General features: G+C 36.8%; 1 protein-coding gene across 8 annotated transcripts in view; it reads left to right on the top strand.

Annotated features, from left to right (window-relative positions):
- Positions 1 to 21,265, top strand: part of CNTLN (centlein) — a 331,436-nt gene that overhangs the window by 237,680 nt on the left and 72,491 nt on the right. For all 8 annotated transcript variants that reach the window (XM_033439732.2, XM_033439731.2, XM_049711050.1 and 5 more), the window contains 2 exons: positions 6,694 to 6,784; positions 6,866 to 7,089. In XM_033439732.2, the coding sequence (XP_033295623.1) occupies positions 6,694 to 6,784; positions 6,866 to 7,089 (315 nt within the window). The remainder of the gene's footprint in view (positions 1 to 6,693; positions 6,785 to 6,865; positions 7,090 to 21,265) is intronic.

The following is a 21,265-nucleotide window of genomic DNA, read 5'->3' as shown; positions in this document are numbered from 1 at the left end:
TGTTAGGTCTGGTGGGTTTTTACCTTGCTCCTTCATCTGGTATGTGTTTTTCTGTCTGCTCATTTTGCTTATCTTACTGCGTTTGCGGTCTCCTTTTTGCAGGCTGCAGGTTCGTAGTTCTCGTTGTTTTTGGTGTCTGTCCCCAGTGGCTAAAGTTGGTTCAGTGGGTTGTGTAGGCTTCCTGTTGGAGGGGACTAGTGCCTGTGTCTGGTGGATGAAGCTGAATCTTGTCTTTGTGGTGGGCAGGTCCAGGTCTGGTGGTGTTTTCTGGGGTGTCTGTGAACATAGTATGATTTTAGGCAGCCTCTCTGCTAATGGGTGGTGTTGTGTTCCTGTCTTGCTAGTTGTTTGGCATGGGGTGTCCAGCTCTGGAGCTTGCTGGTCGTTGAGAGGAGGTGGGTCTTAACGTTGAGATGGAGATCTCCGGGAGAGGTCTCACAGATTGATATTACACAGGGCCGGGACGTCTCTGGTGGACCAGTGTGCTGAACTTGGCACTCCCACATCAGAGGCTCAGGCCTGACACCCGGCCGGAGCACCAAGACCCTGTCAGTCTCACGGCCAGGTACGTGGGGAGTTTCTTGCCTTTTCGGAAGTCTGAGGTCTTCTGCCAGTTTTCAGTAGGTGTTCTGTAGGAGTTGTTCCACATGTAGATGTATTTCTGATGTATTTGTGGGGAGGAAGGTGATCTCCTCCACATCTTACTCCACCATCTTGAAGCACCCCCCATCCCCAATATATTTTAAATCTTAAAATATTGATGTTCCAAAACAACTTATTCAATAATTCTTATCATTGATACATCATGTCATCAAAAGTTTTATCTATTCAACGTAAATCAGTGAAAAAATGAAAAAAGGTAATTTTATTTTGTTTAAAAAAAAAAGATTACCATTGAAGTAACATATAAGGTTCTTTAAAAACCTAATTCAAAGTGTTTATTATTTGAGATCTGGCCAGAACTTTAGAGGAAAAAGTTCCAGGATGACAAAAGTTTATTTTAGTTACTACCATGATGAAGAATTATATTCTAAGTACCTGCTGATTGAGTGGTTGGTTGATAAATAGATTTTACAGAAAACTATTTTGTTATACATTATATTATTGTGAATTTTGTTTATTTGCAGTCGATTTTGTGCTGCTTAATGAGTTTATAAATAAAAGGAACTCATAATTCTATTCATAAAACAAGAGAGTGTTAGTGTAAACTACTTTGAGTAGATCTGTGTACATTGTTGGCAGTCCGAAAGTAACAGTTGATCAAATTGTACCAATTGGGTTTGGGAAATAGAACTTCTCCCTCACTCAAAGGTAACCATTATCTTACCTTTAATCACTCCCCTTCTTTTCTTTATAATTTTATTTCTTCTAATATTATGGTTAATTTTGCCTGCTTTTGAACTTTATGGAATCTATAAGGTATGTCTTCTTTTGTTTCTTGCCTTATTTTATTCAGTGTTATGTGGAGTTCATTCATTTTTTTTGTTGTATATAGTATTTCATTGTCCGAATATATCACAGTTTATTTATCCATTCTATTGCTGAATTTTGGGTTGCTTCAGTTTGGATTTCTTGCAAATAATGTTGCAATGAATATTCTTGTAAATGTCTTCCACTGTACTGGTATGGACGTGTCTGTAATGAAATCCCTAGGGGATAGAATTACTGCACCATAGACTGTTTCTACGATTTTCGGTGATACTGCTATTTTCCAAAGTGTTGTACCCACCAACAGGCTGTAAACGTTTTTACTGCTTCTCATCAACATTTGTTATGTTAGTCCTTCTTATCTCAGCCACTTTTGTTTGTATGTTGAGGTATATCATTGTGGGTTTAGTTTACGTTGTGTGATTACTAATAAAGTGTTAAATAATACTTTCTTACAATTATTGACCATTTGGAATTCTTCAGTGAATTGCTTCCTCAACTCTGTGCCATTTACAAATGAGTTGTCCGTCTTTTTCTTATTCATCTGTAGGAGTTCTTACATATGCTACATATGAGCCTTATGTTGATTATATACACTGTAGATATCTTGCCCTACTCCATGCTATGCCTTTTCACCTTTTTTATTGGAATCTTTTGGGGAATAGAACATCATAATTCTATTGTGGTCAAATTTAACAATTTTTTTCCTGTATGAATAACACTTTTTATGTTCTCTGTAATTATTTTTTACCTACTTCAACTTAGATATTTTTTATACTACCTTACTTGTTATCTTTTTCTATTTTAACTGATTTACTGTTTTGATTTTTATGTCTGTCTGGCATTGATTTTTGCATGTGATGAATGATAGGGATTAAGTTTTACACTTTGCCCCACTGTTCAACAGCACCAACTTTGCTGTAAATCACACGTGCATATACATGCAGGTATGTCTCTAGACTTTTTCTTCTGTTCCATCAGTATATTTATCTATACCATACTGTCTCATTAAGATTATTGTATAGTACTCCTGATTTATAATAGAGCAAGTCTCCCACCTTGTTTTCTTTCAAGGGTCTCTTCAGTATTCTTGGTCCTTGGCTCTTTAGAATCAGCTTCTCACAAACAATCCTTTGGGATTTTGATAGGGACTGTATAAATATAAATTTAATAATAAAACTATGAGAAGACTCTGAAAGGTGGAGAGGAGACACACTGGGTAGGGATCTCAGCACTGAAAGAAGAACATGATTGGTGAGTTCTCTGGGTTTTCATTTTGCCTGACATATCCTGGCCTGGGTGCTGAAGAAACCTGCAACTTGGAAAGGCCAATTGGTTAGATGATAAAAGCCCCCTGTAAAACCCTGTTCTCTCTAGTCAAAGGACTAGGAAATGGACAGCCCAGTAAGACAGAAGACTTTTACACAATAACTGTACTACTCTAGCCGAACACCACAGAAAAAATTACAACCCTACAGCTACCCCCACCAGTAAAGACCTAGTGGGGAACCTACACTTTCACTCTCACCTGGCTATAAGAAGGCATCCCTCCTCCTTCTAACAGGGCCCAGTGAGGGGCCAATGGTAATGACTCCCTCAATTTATGTCATTAGAGACCACATGGGGAGCTGGACATCTACCTCTATCCAGCAATAAAGAGATGCCCCTTTTGTTTCCTAGCAGGGTTCCTCTAGATTTCAGAGGTGAAGTGCAGAAATTCGGACTTTCATTACCTCGCGTATCTGTAAAACCTCCCACACCCTCCGCACTGTGTCAAGAGAGGCCAAGTTAGGAGCAGAAACAAAGTCCTGCTCCATTTCCCAACCAGGGTGGTATTAGCAGAGGTCTGTGGGGAGCCTGAACTTTCACCCCCACCAAGAGTAATGAGGTGCCCCTCCCCAACCAGGGTGTCAGCAGAGACTGCACTTCTATCCCCAACTGGCGGTAATGAGGTGGTCCTCCTTGCCCCATGAGTGTGGCATCAGAGGAAGCCTGCTAAAACAAAAGATTTAAATAAGATATGGAGTCTTGAAACATAATACCCAAAATGTCCAGGATATAACTGAAAATCACTCATTATACCTAGCAACCAGGAACACCTCAACTTGCATGAAAAAAAGGAAACAACAGAAGGTAACAGCAAGATGACATAGACAGATTATATGACAGCACTTTAAAGTAGCTGTCATTAAAAATGCTTCAACAAGCATTTACAAACAGGTTTGAAACAAATGAAAAAATAGAACATCTCAAGAATGAAATAGAAATTCTCATCAATGAAATAGAATATATAGAAAAGAACCAAATGGGAAATTAACCAAAAAATAAGATAACTATTTTGTGTCTGCCCCACAGAGGATGTCATCATTCCCCACCACTCAATTTGATGTCAGGACTGGTGACACCAAACACCCACCAAGAGGGGAAGAAAGGTTTAATACTTACATGATGGATATAGAACTTAGAAGTGGCTCCACATGTATGAAAAACAACTGATTTTTGAAAAGTGTGCAAAAGCAGTTCAATAGAGGAAGGATAGTCTTTTCAACAAATAGTGCTGGAACAACTGGAGATCCCTAGGCAAAAAACAATAAACCTATACCTAAACCTCACATCTTATGCAGAAATTAACTTGAAATAGATCACAGATATAAGTGTAAAACAAATTATAAAACTTTCAGAAGGAACCATAAGGAAAATCTCTGGGAGTTAAGACTTGCTGAAGAATTTTTAGACATGTTACCAAAAGCATGATCCCTAAAAGAAAACATCAAATTTTGACTTCATGAAATATTAAGAACTTTTGCTTTGTGAAAGACCCTATTAAGAGGATTAAAAAGACATACTACAGGGCTTCCCTGGTGGCGCAGTGGTTGGGGGTCCGCCTGCCGATGCAGGGGACACGGGTTCGTGCCCCGGTCCGTGAAGATCCCACGTGCCGCGGAGCGGCTGGGCCCGTGAGCCATGGCCGCTGAGTCTGCGCGTCCGGAGCCTGTGATCCGCAGCGGGAGAGGCCACAACAGTGAGAAGCCCGCGTACCGCAAAAAAAAAAAAAAAAAGGCATACTACAGACTGGGAGGAAGTATTTATAAATCATATATTTGACAAAGGACGGATATCTTGAATATATAAGGATTTTGTTAAAGCTCAACAGTAGAAAATCAAACAATCTAAGGAGAAAACAGGCAAAAGACATGAACAGACGTTTCACTGAAAAGAATAAATGTATGGCAAGTACGCACACATAAAGACATTCAACATCATTAACCATTAGGGAAATGCAGATTAAGACCCTGATGAGATACACATCTGTTAGAACACCTAAAATAAAAAATAGTGACAATACCAAGTGCTAACAAGGATGCAGAGAAACTGGATCTCTTATGCAGTGCTTGTGTGAATATAAAGTGGTATAGCACTGGGAAACAGTAGGCAGTTTCTTTAAAAAAAAAAAAATTAATCATATGCTCACCATACAACCCAGCTTTCTCACTCTTGGACACTTATAGAAATGAAAATTTATGTTTACCTAAAAAGCTTGTACATGAATGGTCATAACAGCTTTATTTTTAATAGCTAAAAACTGCAATGACCAAAATTTTCTTTAATAGCTGAATGGTTAATCAAACTATGATACATCGATACCATAGAATACTACTCAGCAATAAAAAAGGTACAGGCTATTGCTATATACAGTGCCCTAGCTTTGTGACTTCCAATTTCTCATCTGGAGCTGGGGCCTAGGCTTTCTTTCCTTTCCTCCTATATTCTGCTTTGGTATTTAAATTGAATTTCAAGGTCACAAGGGATTATGAGTTGTCCTATATTTTGCTAGCCACTTTGCTTGTCACTTGTCTCTCTGGATTCTTTTTTTTTTTCACTGCACCACACGGCTTGTGGGATCTTAGTCCCTGAGATTGAACCTGGGCCCCCAGCAGCGAAAGCCTGGAATCATAACCACTGGACCGCCAGGGAAATCCTTCTGAATTCTTGCTTTACTTTATTTTTGGCCTCAGAATTTCCCTTAACACTTTGTCATGTTTAAAACATGCTTTAAGTGTGCTTCCTTCAAAAGTATAAGAATATTTCTGGATTTCTGATCAATAATAATACTGGAAATGGAAGCCTCTTTTTTATTTTAGGTCCAGTTAATTTGATATCAAGTCTGGTAACTAATATTGGTAATTTGATAGTTCTATTTTGGATCTTTTTATAGTGGTAGATACATGACCAGTGCATAATGTTAACTGAATCTTAATAAGGGAATGAAACATTTAAAAATATATCTTATATACTGGTTCTGAAGACAAGTTCAAATGAGATATTTAATGAAACATAGTTCGTTTAAAGGAAAGTAATTCGTTTAAAGGAAAACCCTATCTTAGTTAGAAGTTTCTGGTATTTGTGTTAATAAATCAGTTCTATTACTTTAGGGCCATGCCTTATGTATAATATAGTATAGTTTATATATCTGTTGATATAAAATATATGGCTCGTTGTCAAAGTAACATTTGGTCAAATTTATTTTTTCCTTCCATTTTTATTATAATTATTTATATGTTCCTGAATTGGGTTGTTTGAAAAAAATTCCTTTTTTTAAAGAAATAGTTTTCTAGGTTGATATTTTTCCTGTTTCCCGGGCAATAAATTCTTAAACAAAACAACATATTTTATTATTAGGATTTATAATATTTTGAAACATATTCCTATTTAAGTTTTTGTTTTGGGAAAGCTTTTATAGATCGGTGAAACAGTTTGGAACAAAAGTCAACATGGCTTCATTTTATTTAGTCTCAGTGTGTTGGAATGTCATGAGGAAAAGATACAGATTCAAGGAAAGTTACTTTATTTTCATCAACATTATTTTAGCTTCATTTATAAGAAGGGATTTGTCATTCTACAATGGAGAACAGTATTTGAGAAAAGGAACTAGATTCCCAGAGAATACATTATTAAATATAGTTATTTTATTTTTGTCACTTTTACTATTTTTGCTCCTAGCTTTGTAAACTGTTCATAGGTTAAGTTTCTACTACTTTTGGGTTCATTTTTGTATTCTTATCTTCTACCTGCTAGGTCAACATTAGTGCACATATTATGTTCATTTATGAGTTCTTGGCATCAATTATAGAATTTTATTGTCCAGACTTATTTTTTAACTCTGCACAAATATGTTTTTAAGTAAAGAAATATTGTATACTATGTTGGTTCACTTGAAATTGTTATTGAGTAATAATCTAATTTTTATGAAACTTTCAAATTTAGAATTATTTTCACAAGAATGCCAAAAAACCAACTTTTCAAAAGAAGAATAGTAATATTCAAAAGAGTTCACATACGACAGGTCCTACCAGAGGTAAGAATACATATGAAATTAACAATGTCTTTTTAATTTAATGAGATTTTTAAAAAAATTATTAACATTCTTTTTGTATAGTTAACAGAGAAAACTGGAAAAATATAATGGCCCACAAGTCAAATAGCAGTATTATTTTATTACGAGAACGTATAGTATCCTTGCAACAACAGAACAGTGTACTTTTGAATGCCAAAAAAGCAGCAGAACTGTCTATTAAAGAATATAAAGAAGTCAATGAAAAGCTCCTTCACCAGCAGCAAGTGTCTGATCAGCGGTTTCAAACAAGCAGACAGACAATAAAGGTAAAGGGAACTTTACAAATAAATTCCAGTAGACTATATTATAAAAATGGATATTTTGTTTTACATGTGTTGTTTGGTTCATATTTGTGTTAGACATGTCTATGAGTTTAAAAATTTCCCAGACACTGCTAACTGATGAAATGTTTAATATCTAGATTTCTTAAATAAGGTCTTCCAAATCTTTTGACAAGTATTTTACTAGAATTCCTTTTCCACTTAGTTTTTTTCTTTACCTTAAAATTTTTATGTCATATTTATTCTGTTATATCTTAGATTTTAAAAGCAGGCTCCATAAATTCATTTAGCTCGCCCATTTGCCCATGTCTAAAACTTTCCATTTATCATTATAAATCACATTATTAACTAGTAATTGCCCCAGCTCTTCTTCGCAAATACTAGTATAAAATGTGAAGATTTTAATTTAAATATCTATATTAATGTGTTCCTATAGCACATATATTTTTACTCAGGTGAGCTGAGTTTTCTGTAACAATTTTTAGACACAGTATACCTTACTGCTGGTTATCATAATTTAATCTTAAAGCAAATAAAAAAGAACAGATTATTCCTTAAGTCTCTATTCTTTTTAAAAATTTTTTATTGAAGTATAGTCGATTTACAATGTTGTGTTAATTTCTGCTGACAGCAAAGTGACTCAATTATACATATATATTCTTTTTCATATGCCTTTCTGTTATGGTTTTATCACAAGGAATTGAATGTAATCCCTGTGCTATACAGCAGGACCTTGTTTATCCATCCTGTATATAATAGTTTGCGTCTACTAATCCCAAACTCCCAATCCTTCCTTTCCCTACCCCTCCTCCCCCTTGGCAACCACAAGTTCTCTGTGTCTCTGAGTCTCTTCTGTTTCATAGATATGTTCATTTGTGTTGTATTTTAGATTTCATATATAAGTGATATCATATGGTATTTGACTTTCTCTTTCTGACCTACTTCTCTTAGTATGAAAATCCCTAGGTCCAACTGTGTTGCTGCAAATGGCATTATTTCATTCTTTTTAATGGCTGAGTAATATTCCATTGTGTGTGTGTGTGTGTGTGTGTGTGTGTGTGTGTGTGTGTGTGTGTATACCACATCTTTATCCATTCATCTGTCAATGGACATTTAGGTTGTTTCCATGTCTTGGCTATTGTAAATAGTGCTGCTCTGAACATAGGGGTGCATGTATCTTTTTGAATTACAGTTTTGTCTGGGTATATCCTCAGGAGTGGGATTGCTGGATCACATGGCAACTCCATTTTTAGTTTTTAGAGGAACCTCCATACTATTTTCCATAGTGGTTACAACAATGTACATTCCCACCATCAGTGTAAGAGGATTCCCTTTTCTCCACACCCTCTCCAGCATCTGTTATTTGTAAATTTTTGATGGTGGCCATTCTGACTGGTGTGAGTTGGTACCTCATTGCAGTTTTGATTTTCATTTCTCTAATAATTAACAATGATGAGCATCTTTTCATGTGCCTATGAGCCATCTGTATGTCTTCTTTGGAGAAATGTCTACTTAGGTCTTCTGCCCTTTTTTGATTGAATTTTTCTTTGCCTTTGTTGTTATTGAATTGTATGATCTGTTTGTATATTTTGGAAATTAAGCTTCTGTTGGTCACACCACTTGCAAATATTTTCTCCCAGTTGGTAGGTTGTCTTTTTGTTTTGTTTATGGTTTCCTTTGCTGTGCAAAAGCTTGTAAGTTTGATTAGTTCCCAATATTATTGTTTATTTTTGCTTTTATTTCTATTGCCTTGGGAGACTGCTCAAGTATCCATTCTTAAAGGTATTTGTGTGTATAAGGAATGATTTATTGTTTACACAGAAGTAATATTTTCATCATTCTAGAAAATACTTTTTAAACCACTATCACACATAATTTTGAATTATAAATTCCCTACTTCCAATATCTAGTGGTTTGATTCAAGCAATGCTTAGAAATGTTTTACTTATAAAGATTAGTGGTATACTAGTTGTACTAACAGGAACTGTGTTTGGCCTTTATTCCAAGAGTGGACTTATACCCAATCTTGACCCATGTTCCACACTTACACTGGAAGTTACTTTCTATGATCTGGTTTTTATAAATGTATTAAGACTTGTTTTGTGACCTAACATATAGTAGATCTTGGAGAATGTTCCATTTGCACTTGATAAGAATTTGTATTTTGCTGTTGTTGGGTTGGGTGTTCTATATATATCTCTTACATGTAGTTGGTTAATACTGATGTTCACCTCTTCTGTTGTTGCTGGTTTTCTGTTCAGTTTTGTCAATTATTGAGAGTGAGGTAAATGAAGTATCAATTATTGAGAGTGGGTAAAATCACCCACTATTATTGTTTTTGGCAGTAACTTTAATGAAACGTAATTCACATACCAGACAATTCTATCATTTAATTCAGTGGTTGTTACAATATGGACAAAGTTGTGCAACCTTCACCAAAATCAATTTTAGAACATTTTCATAACGTCAAAAAGAGACCCTGAACCCTTTGCTTACCATCCTTCCATTTCTCCATCTCTCTGAGCCCTAGGCAATCACTAATCTACATTCTGTTTATTTGGATTTGCGTATTCTAGACATTTAATATAGATGGAATCAACAATACCTGGCCTTTTGTGTCTGGCTTCTTTCACTTAGCATAATGTTTTCAAAGTTCATCCATGTTGTAGCATATATCACTATTAGTGTAAGGACTTTGAAAATATACTCTTCCATAAAAACAATGGAAAAAAGGGCAAAAATTGTTGAGAATCAACATTTTCATAACACTGGGTACAGAACCAAGTCTTCTAAGCGTTAATGTAATATTCCTAAGGGAATTAATAGATGGTTCAAGGAAGTTACAGGTTTTCTAAGCTGAAAAGATGAATTCCTTATCTTTAAAAAGATTGAAGATCAAGCAGAGGTATTTTACATGAAAACTATAAAGCATTTTATAGAGACTCTGTGTGCATATTAGGGATCACTTACAATTCTTCAGTGAAACTCTGGAAATTAACCATACTTGCAAGGATCTAAGGAGTGTTAATTCAAGAAAAATAAATGTGTCTAGATAAGAACAGGAAACTTTGATGGAACAGGCATTTTAATTTGTCCCAGGTCAGCAATAGTCTTGGAAAAATAATAGTGAATGTTCCCCATGCATCCTGGCAGCTACCAGAAGAAGCAGAATGGAACTGGAGCTCCTTGAAAGCCTCATTCCCAATTAATTGTCATTATTTGCTCTATCCATTGGTTCTCTGGAAGACCCCAGCCACTCTGATCTCATTCAGTGTGGACAGCTCTCTTCTTGGCAGGGAGGGGTTGGTGGATGGGGTTGTCAGCTACAGTACAGGCAAGTGTCTTAACTTCAGGTTGCCTGAGGGTGATGGATTCCAGTTTTCGTCAAACAATATATTAACCAAATAGCTTGAATGGGGAATGAGATGCCCATAAGAGTTTTGAAAGGCTCTGACATATTCTTGCGAATCTAGAGGACACATGCATTCATAGAGCTATGTGCATGCTCAGAAAAGAAATGAGAAAACCCAATCTCTTGCCTCTATCTTACCTTAAGACACCATATAAGAAGACAGTCAATGTTAAGGCAGTATTATTCATAGCAGCATTATTAATAATAGTCAAAAGGTAGAAACAACAGAAATGTCCGTTTGTTAGTGAGCGGATAAACAGATTGTGATATATTCATACAAGGAATATTATTAAATCACCAATATTAGTGAAATATTGACACACAATATAACATGAAAGAATCTTAATTTTTTCTTCTTTTTGGGTGCGTTGGGTCTTCGTTGCTGCACGCAGGCTTTCTCTAGTTGTGGCTAGCAGAGGCTACTCTTCATTGTGGTGCACGGGCTTCTCATTACGGCGGCTTCTCGTTGCGGAGCACAGGCTCTAGGTGTGCAGGCTTCAGTAGTTGTGGGTCGTAGGCTCAGTAGTTGTGGGTCGTGGGCTCAGTAGTTGTGGCTAACGAGCTCTAGAGCGCAGGCTCAGTAGTTGCGGCACGCAGGATTAGTAGCTCTGCAAGATGTGGGATCTTCCTGGACCAGGGCTCAAACCCATGTCCCCTGCATTGGCAGGCAGACTCTTTTATTTTTTTTTTTCATATCTTTATTGGACTATAAATGCTTTACAATGTTGTGTTAGTTTCTGCTATACAACAAAGTGAATCAGTTATATGTATACATATATCCCCATATCCCCTCTTTCTTGAGCCTCCCTATCGCACCCCTCTAGGTCATCACAAAGCATCAAGTTGATCTCCTTGTGCTATGCAGCAGCTTCGCACTAGCCATCCATTTTACAATTTGGTAATGTATATATGTCAGTGCTACTCTCTCACTTCATCCCAGCTTCCCCTTCCCACCCTGTACCCTCAAGTCCATTCTCTACATCTGTGTCTTTATTCCTGCCCTGCCACTAGGTTCATCAGTACCGCTTTTTTCAATTCCATATATATGGGTTAGCATACGATATTTGTTTTTCTCTTTCTGACTTACTTCACTCTGTATGACAGATTCTAGGTCCATCCACCTCACTACCAAAAACTCAATTTCATTCCTTTCTATGGCCAAGTAATATTCCATTGTATATATGCTCCACATCTTCTTTATCCATTCATCTATTGATGGACATTTAGGTTTCTTCCACGTACTGGCTACTGTAAATAGTGCTGCAGTGAATATTGTGGTACGTGTATCTTTTTGAATTATGGTTTTCTCGGTGTATATGCCCAGTAGTGGGATTGCTGGGTCATACGGTAGTTCTATTTTTAGCTTTTAAGGAAACTCCATACTGTTCTCCATACTGGCTGTATCAATTTAAATTCCCACCAACAGTGCAGGAGAGTACCCTTTTCTCCACACCCTCTCCAGCATTTATTGTTTGTAGATTTTTTGATGATGGCCATTCTGACCAGTGTGAGGTGATACTTCATTGTAGTTTTGATTTGCATTCCTCTAATGATTAGTGATACTGAGCATTCTTTCATGTGTTTATCGGTAATCTGTATATCTTCTTTGGAGAAATGTCTTTTTAGGTCTTCTGCCTTTTTTTTTTTTTTTTTTTTTTTGCGATACGGGGGCCTCTCACTGTTGTGGCCTCTCCTGTTGTGGAGCACAGGCTCTGGATGCGCAGGCTCAGTGGCCATGGCTCACGGGTGCAGCCGCTCCATGGCATGTGGGATCTTCCCGGACCAGGGCACGAACCCATGTCCCCTGCATCGGCAGGCGGACTCTCAACCACTGCACCACCAGGGAGGCCCACTGCTTGTATATTTCGGAGATGAATCCTTTGTCAGTTGCTTCGTTTGCAAATATTTTCTCCCATTCTGAGGGTTGTCTTTTCGTCTTGTTCAAGGTTTCCTTTGCTGTGCAAAAGCTTTGAAGTTTCATTAGGTCCCATTTGTTTATTTTTGTTTTCATTTCCATTTCTCCAGGAGGTGGGTCAAAAAGGATCTACCTGTGACTTATGTCATAGAGTGTTCCACCTGTGTTTTCCTCTAAGAGTTTTATAGTGTCTGGCCTTACATTTAGGTCTTTAATCCATTTTGAGTTTATTTTTGTGTATGGTGTTAGGGTGTGTTTTAATTTCATTCTTTTTGATTTGTCTATCCATTTTTCCCAGAACCACTTATTAAAGAGGCTGTCTTTTCTCCACTGTGTATATTCCTGACTCCTTTATCATAGATAAGGTGACCATATGTGCATGGGTTTACCTCTGGACTTTCTATCCTGTTCCATTGATCTATATTTCTGTTTTTGTGCCAGTACCATACTGTCTTGATTAGTGTAGCTTTGTAGTATAGTCTGAAGTCAGGGAGCTGGATTCCTCCAGCTCCGTTTTTCTTACTCAAGATTGCTTTCGCTATGCGGGGTCTTTTGTGTTTCCATACAAATTGTAAAATTTCTAGTTCTAGTTCTGTGAAAATTGCCATTGGTAATTTGATAGGGATTGCATTGAAACTGTAGATTGCTTTGGGTAGTATAGTCATTTTCACAGTATTGATTCTTCCAATCCAGGAGCGTGGTATATCTTTCCATCTCTTTATGTTATCTTTGATTTCTTTCATCAGTGTTTTATAGTGTTCTGATTACCGGTCTTTTGCCTCATTAGGTAGGTTTATTCCTAGGTATTTTATTTTTTTGTTGCGACGGTAAATGGAATTGTTTCCTTAAATTCTCTTTCTGATCTTTCTTTGTTAGTGTATAATGTCAGTGTATAGTGTAATGCAAGAAATTTCTGTGCATTAATTTTGTATCCTGCTACTTTACCAAATTCATTGATTACCTCTAGTAGTTTTCTGGTCACATCTTTGGGATTTTCTATGTATAGTATCATATCATCAGCAAACAGTGACAGTTTTACTTCTTCTTTTCCGATTTGGTTTCCTTTTATTTCTTTTTCTTCTCTGATTGTAGTGGCTAAAGCTTCCAAAACTATGTTGAATAATAGTGGCAAGAGTGGACATCCTTGTCTTGTTCCTGATCTTAGAAGAAATGCTTTCAGTTTTTTACCATTGACAATGATATTTGCTGTGGGTTTGTCATATATACCTTTTATTATGTCGAGGGAGGTTCCTTCTGTGCCCAGTTTCTGGAGTGTTTTTATCATAATTGGGTGTTGAATTTTGTCAGAAACTTTTTCTACATCTATTGAGATGTTCATATGGTTTTTATTCTTTAATTTGTTAATATGGTGTATCACATTGATTGTTTTACGTTTATTGAAGAATCCTTGCATCCCTGGGATAATCCCACTTGATCATCGTGTATGATCCTTTTCATGTGTTGTCAGATTCTATTTGCTAGTATTTTATTGAATATTTTTGCATCTATGTTCATCATTGATATTGGTCTATAATTTTCTTTTTTTGTAGTATCTTTGTCTAGTTTTGGTATCAGGGTGATGATGGCATCATAAAACGAGTTTGAGATTGTTCCTCCCTCTGCAATTTTTTGGAAGAGTTTGAGGAGGGTAGGTGTTAACTCTTCTCTAAATGTTTGATAGAATTCACCTGTGAAGCCATCTGGTCCTGGACTTCTATTTGCTGGAAGATTTTTTTTTTATGTTTTTTTATTTTTCTTAACATCTTTATTGGAGTATAATTGCTTTACAACGTTGTGTTAATTTCTGCTTTATAACAAAGTGAATCAGCTATACATATACATATATCCCCATATCTTGTGTCTCTCTCCCACTCTCCCTATCCCACCCCTCTAGGTGGTCACAAAGTACCAAGTTGATCTTGCTGTGCTATGCAGCTGCTTCCCACTAGCTATCTATTTTACATTTGGTAGTGTATATGTATCAGTGCTACTCTCTCACTTCGTCCCAGCTTACCCTTCCCTCTCTCTGTGTCCTCAAGTCCAGTCTCTATGTCTTTATTCCTGTCCTGCCCCTAGGTTCTTCAGAACCTTTTTTTTTTTTAGATTCCATATATATGTGTTAGCATATGATATTTGTTTTTCTACATCTGACTTACTTCACTCTGTATGACAGACTCTAGGTCCATCCACCTCACTACAAATAACTGAATTTCTTTTTATGGCTGAGTAATATTACTTTGTATATATGTGCCACATCTTCTTTATCCGTTCATCTGTTGATGGACACTTAGGTTGCTTCCATGTCCTGGCTACTGTAAATAGTGCTACAATGAACATTGTGGTACATGACTCTTTTTGCATTATGGTTTTCTCAGGGTATATGCCCAGTAGTGGGATTGCTGGGTCGTATGGTAGTTCTATTTTTAGTTTTTTAAGGAACCTCCATACTGTTCTCCATAGTAGCTGTATCAATTTACATTCCCACCAACAGTGCAAGAGGGTTCCATTTTCTCCACACCCTCTCTGCTGGAAGATTTTGTTTTCTATAAATGTATTTATTTTATTTATTGATTATTATTTTTGGCCTTGTTGTGTCTTCATGGCTGCATGCGGGCTTTGTCCAGTTGCGGCGAAGAGGGGCTACTCTTTTTGCAGTGCACAGGCTTCTCATTTTGGTGGCTTCTCTTGCTGTGCAGCACAGGCTCTTAGGCGCGCAGGTTTCAGTAGTTGTGGCGCACAGACTCTAGAGCACAGGCTCAGTAGTTGTGGCACATAGGCTTAGTTGCTCTGCAGCACTTGGGATCTTCCCGTACCAGGGATCGTACCCATGTCCCCTGCATTGGCAGGCATTTTCTTAAACACTGTGCCACCAGGGAAGCCCTGGAAGATTTTTAATTAGTTTCAATTTCATTACCTGTGATTGGTCTGTTTATATTTTCTAATTTTTCCTTGTTCAGTCTTGGAAAGTTGTACTTTTCCAAGAATTTGTCCCTTTCTTCCAGGTTGTCCATTTTATTGGCATATAGTTGCTTATAATAGTCTCTTATGATCTTTTATATTTCTGCAGTGTCAGTTGTAATATCTCCTTTTTCATTTCTAATTTCATTGATTTGAGTCCTCTCCCTTTTTTTCTTGATGTGTCTGGCTAAAGCTTTATGAATTTTGTCTATCTTCTCAAAGAACCAAATTTTAGTTTTATTGATCTTTGCTATCATTTTCTTCTTTTGTATTTCATTTCTTTCTATTCTGATCTTTATGATTTCTTTCCTTCTCCTAACTTTGGGTTTTCTTTGTTTTTCTTTTTCTAGTTGCTTTAGGTGTAAGGTTACATTGTTTATTTGAGATTTTTCTTGTTTCTTGAGGTGAACTTGAAATCCTATGTACTTCCCTCTTAGAACTCCTTTTGCCGCTTCCCATAGGTTTTGGATTGTCGTGTTTTCCTTGTCATTTGTTTCTCGGGTTTTTTTAATTTCTTCTTTGATTTCTTCAGTGATCTCTTGCTTATTTAGCAGTGCACTGTTTAGCCTCCATGGATTTGTGTTTTTTACTGTTTTTTTTCCTGTAATTGATTTCTAGTCTCATAGCGTTGTGGTCAGAAAAGATGCTTGATACTATTTAGTTTTCTTAAATTTTCCAAGGCTTGATTTGTGACCCAATATGTGGTCTATTCTGGAGAACATTCCATGTACACTTGAGAAGAAAGTATATTCTTCCACTTTCAGGTGGAATGTCCTAAAAATATCAATTAAGTCTGTCTGGTCTGTTGTGTCATTTAAAGCTTGTGTTTCCTTATATTTTTTCATTTTGGATGATCTGTCCATGTTGAAAGTGGGGTGTTAAAATTCCCCTACTGTGATTGTGTTACTGTCAATTCCCCCTTTTATGGCTGTTAGCATTTGCCTTGTGTATTGTGGTGCTCCAATGTTGGGTGCATAAATATTTAAAATTGTTATATCTTCTTCTTGGATTGATCCCTTGATCATTCTGTAGTGTCCTTCTTTGTCTCTTGTAATAGTCTTTATTTTAAAGTCTAATTTGTCTGATATAAGAAATGCTACTCCAGCTTTCTTTTGATTTCCATTTGTAGGGAACATCTTTTTCCATGCCCTCACTTTCAGTCTGTACATGTCCCTAGGTCTGAAGTGGGTCTCTTGTAGGCAGCATATATATAGGCCTTGTTTTTCTATCCATTCAGCCAGTCTGTGTCTTTTGGTTGGAGCATTTAATCCATTTACATTTAAGGTAATTATCAACATGTATGTTCCTACTACCATTTTCTTAATTGTTTTGGGTAGTTGTATGTCTTTTCCTTCTCTGGTGTTTCATGCCTGCAGAAGTACCTTTAGCATTTGTTGTAAAGCTGGTTTTGTGGTACTGAATTCTCTTTTGCTTGTCTGTAAAGGTTTTATTTTCTCCATTGAATCTGAATGAGATTCCTGCTGGGTAGAGTAATCTTGGTTGTAGGTTTTTCCCTTTCATCACTTTAAATATGTCCTGCCACTCCCTTCTGGCTTGCAGAGTTTCTGCTGAAAGATCAGCTGTTAACCTTATGGGAATTCCTTTTTATGTTATTTGTTGCTTTTCCCTTGCTGCTTTCAATATTTTTTCTTTGTATTTAATTTTTGATTTTTTGATTAATATGTATCTTGGCGTGTTTCTCCTTGGATTTATCCTGTATGGGACTCTGTGCTTCCTGGAGTTGATTGACAATTTCCTTTCCCATATGAGGGAAGTTTTCAATATAATCTCTTGAAATATTTTCTCAGTCCCTTTCTTTTTCTCTTCTTCTGAGCCCCCTATAATTGAAATGTTGGTGCACTTGATATTGTCCCAGAGGTCTCTGAGACTGTTCTCAATTCTTTTCATTCTTTTCTCTGTATTCTGCTCTGTGGTAGTTATTTCCACTATTTTATCTTCCAGGTCCCTTATCCTTTCTTCTGCCTCAGTTATTCTGCTACTGATTCCTTCTAGAGAATTTTTAATTTCATTTACTGTGTTGTTCATCCTTGTTTGTTTGCTCTTTAGTTCTTCTAGGTCCTTGTTAAATGTTTCTTTTATTTTCTCCATTCTATTTCCAAGATTTTGGATAATCTTTACTATCATTACTCTGAATTCTTTTTCAGGTAGACTGCCTATTTCCTCTTCATTTGTTTGGTTTGGTGGGTTTTACCTTGCTCCATCAGCTGCTTTGTATTTCTCTGTCTTTTCATTTTGCTTAACTTACTGTGTTTGGGGTCTCCTTTTCACAGGCTGCAAGTTCATAGTTCCTGTTGTTTTTGCTGTCTCCTCCCACTGGGTAAGTTTGGTTCAGTGGGTTGTGTAGGCTTCCTTTTGGAGGGAACTGGTGCCTGTGTTCTGATGAATGAGGCTGGATCTTATCTTTCTGGTGTGCAGGACTGCGTCTGGTGGTGTGTTTTGGGGTGTCTTTGAACTTATTATGATTTTAGGCAGCCTCTCTGCTAATGGGTGGGGTTGTGTTCCTTTCTTGCTAGTTGTTTGGCATGGGGTGTCCAGCACTGTAGCTTGCTGGTCGGTGAGTGGAGCTGGGTCTTAGCATTGAGATGGAGATCTGTGGGAGAACTCTCACCTATTGATATTATGAGGGGCGGGGAAGTCTCTGGTGGACAGATGTCATGAACTCAGCTCTCCCACCTCAGAGGCTCAGGCCTGACACCTGGCCGGAGCACCAAGACCCTGTCAGCGACATGGCCAGGTACATGGGGAGTTCTTGCCTTTTGGAAATTCTGAGGTCTTCTGCCTGTGTTCCGTAGGTGTTCTGTAGGAGTTGTTCCACATGTAGATGTATTTTTGATGTATTTATGGGGAGGAAGGTGATCTCCACGTCTTACTCCTGTGCCATCTTGAAGATCCTTCAGATGGATGAACTTCATTCAGAGATTCAATGCTTACAACTTTATATCCTCCAAATTCAGCAAAAATCACTTTCAGTGGAAACCCACTGTACAATTGCTTAGGATTATTTTCTGTTGTCTGAACCTCTTCTTGGGCAAGTCTTCTGGGACTGATGCACAGAGCCTACTTCCATCTAAGCCGAAAGGCCATTCTAGACTCTTTTGTGACTCACATTGCAGGCCTCTGACGTCTCAACCATCCTTCCTCACAAACTATCCATCCACCCTTTAAAACTCTTCCATCCACAAGCCCCAGGAGAAGAGGATTCGTACAGGTAGGAAGTGCACCTTCTAAAGTAATTTTACCCGTCTGCCCCCCAAGTCCATTTCTACAGCCCTCATGTCTGCCAGGCACTCCCCAGAGCTAAATAAGGGACAAGGCACCGCTTGAGGGCCAACGGCCTAGTCGACCAGCTGCCTGGACCGTGGGGAGGAGAGTCTTGATGAATTCTTGATTCCCCTGCCCCCTGAATCAGATACAGCTAAATTCTGCAACAGCAGATTTTTCTTCTCAGAAACTTTTTTGGTAACATCCATCTGAAACAAAGCAGGTTCATTTTAGGATTTGAGTTTTCAAGTTTGCTTCGTCTCTTGTCCAATTACATAAACGAATTAATCTTAAATAAGTTTAATATATCCCCAAATAAAGGACTTTTGCCAAGTGTCAGAATCTGGCATTAAAAACCACAGAGCATAACCTAGTCAACAAATACTTTGGGTCTTTAGGTTAATTTAGCAAATAAACATTGAACATGATAACTACTAAGTCTGAAGTAAACTGTATAATTTTGTATTTTGTGGATCTCCAAAACACCATTTTCGTCTACAGAGATTTATATGGTTACTATTGTATCCTAAACTTATATTTGTCTTTGCTTTATATTTATTTACATAACAGCCTTTATTAAAAAGATTCAAGGTGTTTATTGTTCAGGACCCATTTTTTTTCTGTCAGGAATTGTAGAATTTTAAATAGCCTCATTTCCATTTTTATGATCTGTTTTCATGCCTCTCGTAATAATGAAGTAGAAAACTAGTACTCTCTTATTGTACTTCATTGTTAATCTCCAGAGTTTTCTTTTATCTTACCCCAATAGCTTGTGTAGTACACATTCCTTGTAGGGTATTCAGTTTATATATGTCAGATTCTCTAGGGCCATGGCTTTTGCCAGATGAAGCACTTTTGATTTTGAGGCTGATGAAACACAGTGCTATTATTGATCTGTGCATGACATAGCCTGTCTCTCTCCTAGCAGAGTGTAGCAACATTTATCCAGGAATTTGTGAAATGTCACTCGGATCATGTTCGAAAGGTAAACTGTGCAAAAACCAGGATCCGAGCTGACAATCCACGTGGAATTGGACGTGACCGTCTTATTCCTACGTCCTATCTTCTAGATGAACCAAGTGATATTTGTAACAGAATGTCTGTGCCTTTTATTAGACTTTGTTAGGAACTATCATTATCACTCAGAACACAATGTACTGTAAAATCATACTCCCTATACTGTTTTCAGATTCACTTGTGATCTTACCACAGAAAATATTAAGAAAATGTGACCTGAAAACATCACTTAGAAATTTAATCGCTGTTTATAATGAACCAGTGTTATAATATACTGCACAGTCTTATATTCCTAGTAGTGTTTTCACTTTGTATCAATATACTTTTAGGAAAGTATCTCTCATTAAAATATCAACATAACTGGAAATGACAAATTATAACATTTTTCTCACTATGGGATTATTATGATTTTTAAATATGCATATATTTTAGTGTTTGATTTTAAATGCCTCAAATATTGGTTTGCACATGGATAGTTATGTATGTTTATATTGGTTATAATTCAATTTAGTTTAATGCACCAAATACATGTAAGACTCTCTAATAATGGGATATTCAATAATGAATTAAACATGATCCTTGTCCACTGTATAAGATACATTAGGGAAGTTGGACATGTGTACCATTGTACAAGGAAGCTCTTATATATATAGAATGTATGTAGTATATACCATGGACATGTAGTGGACAAAGACAGACTGTTATTCATTGATGTCATTATTTAGTAAGGCTTTTGAAGGTGATGGCATTTGGGCTTAGACTTAAAATTTGATTTGATTTTGAAAGGTTTGTGTGTAGAACAAAATCATTAGAAGAAAGAAAGCTTGGAAAAGCATCAAGGTGAGAAAGTAGATTGTTGAGACTAATGAGTAATCCAATATATCTGTGGTTTTCAACCCTAGCTGCATGCTGTCCTCACCTGGGGAGTTTTAAAAATACCTATGCCCAGGTCTTATGCTAGACCAATTAAATTAAAATAACTGGGGTGGTCCCTGCACCTTGCTAGTTTTTGAAAGCTCCCAGATGCTTCTGATATACAGTGAGGACTGATACTAAAGTTCAAGAGAACAGAAATTCAATGCAAGTAGCTAGATAAGAGATAGTTTAAATATCAAGGCAAAAGATGATAAGTATTTAGACAATACTAATAGAAGCAGAAAAAGTTAGAAAAAAAGCAGGAGATTTTGCATTGGTTTAACACACAGAGTTTGATGACCAATCATATAGGGAAAAGTTTAAAAAGTTAAGTCTTTAAGGTACCAGTGAGGATTCTAATTAAAGTGAGCAGAAAGTTGATGATAGAATATATTTGACAATATAATATACTAATTATTGTGGGGTAGTGGGAACCTTATATGAAAACATACCAACAAAGTTGGATTAAAATATAACAATTATTCTTATAAATGCACACCAGAATTTGCCAAAAAATAAATGTAAAACCCTAGGGGCTAAAAATCATATTGACAGCTTACCATTGTAGCCAAGTGCAGTTTGTCACTGAAATGAAGATATCAAGTGAGCAGTAGGATAACTGAGTATAAAATTTAGAGGAGAGGGCTGGGCTGGAGGTATGA

The sequence above is a fragment of the Orcinus orca genome, chromosome 6 (genome assembly GCF_937001465.1).
Source record: "Orcinus orca chromosome 6, mOrcOrc1.1, whole genome shotgun sequence".
In the NCBI taxonomy this organism is placed as follows: Eukaryota; Metazoa; Chordata; class Mammalia; order Artiodactyla; family Delphinidae; genus Orcinus; species Orcinus orca.
The sequence above is the reverse complement of the archived record's forward strand: the minus strand, read 5'-3'. Positions and strand labels throughout refer to the sequence as shown.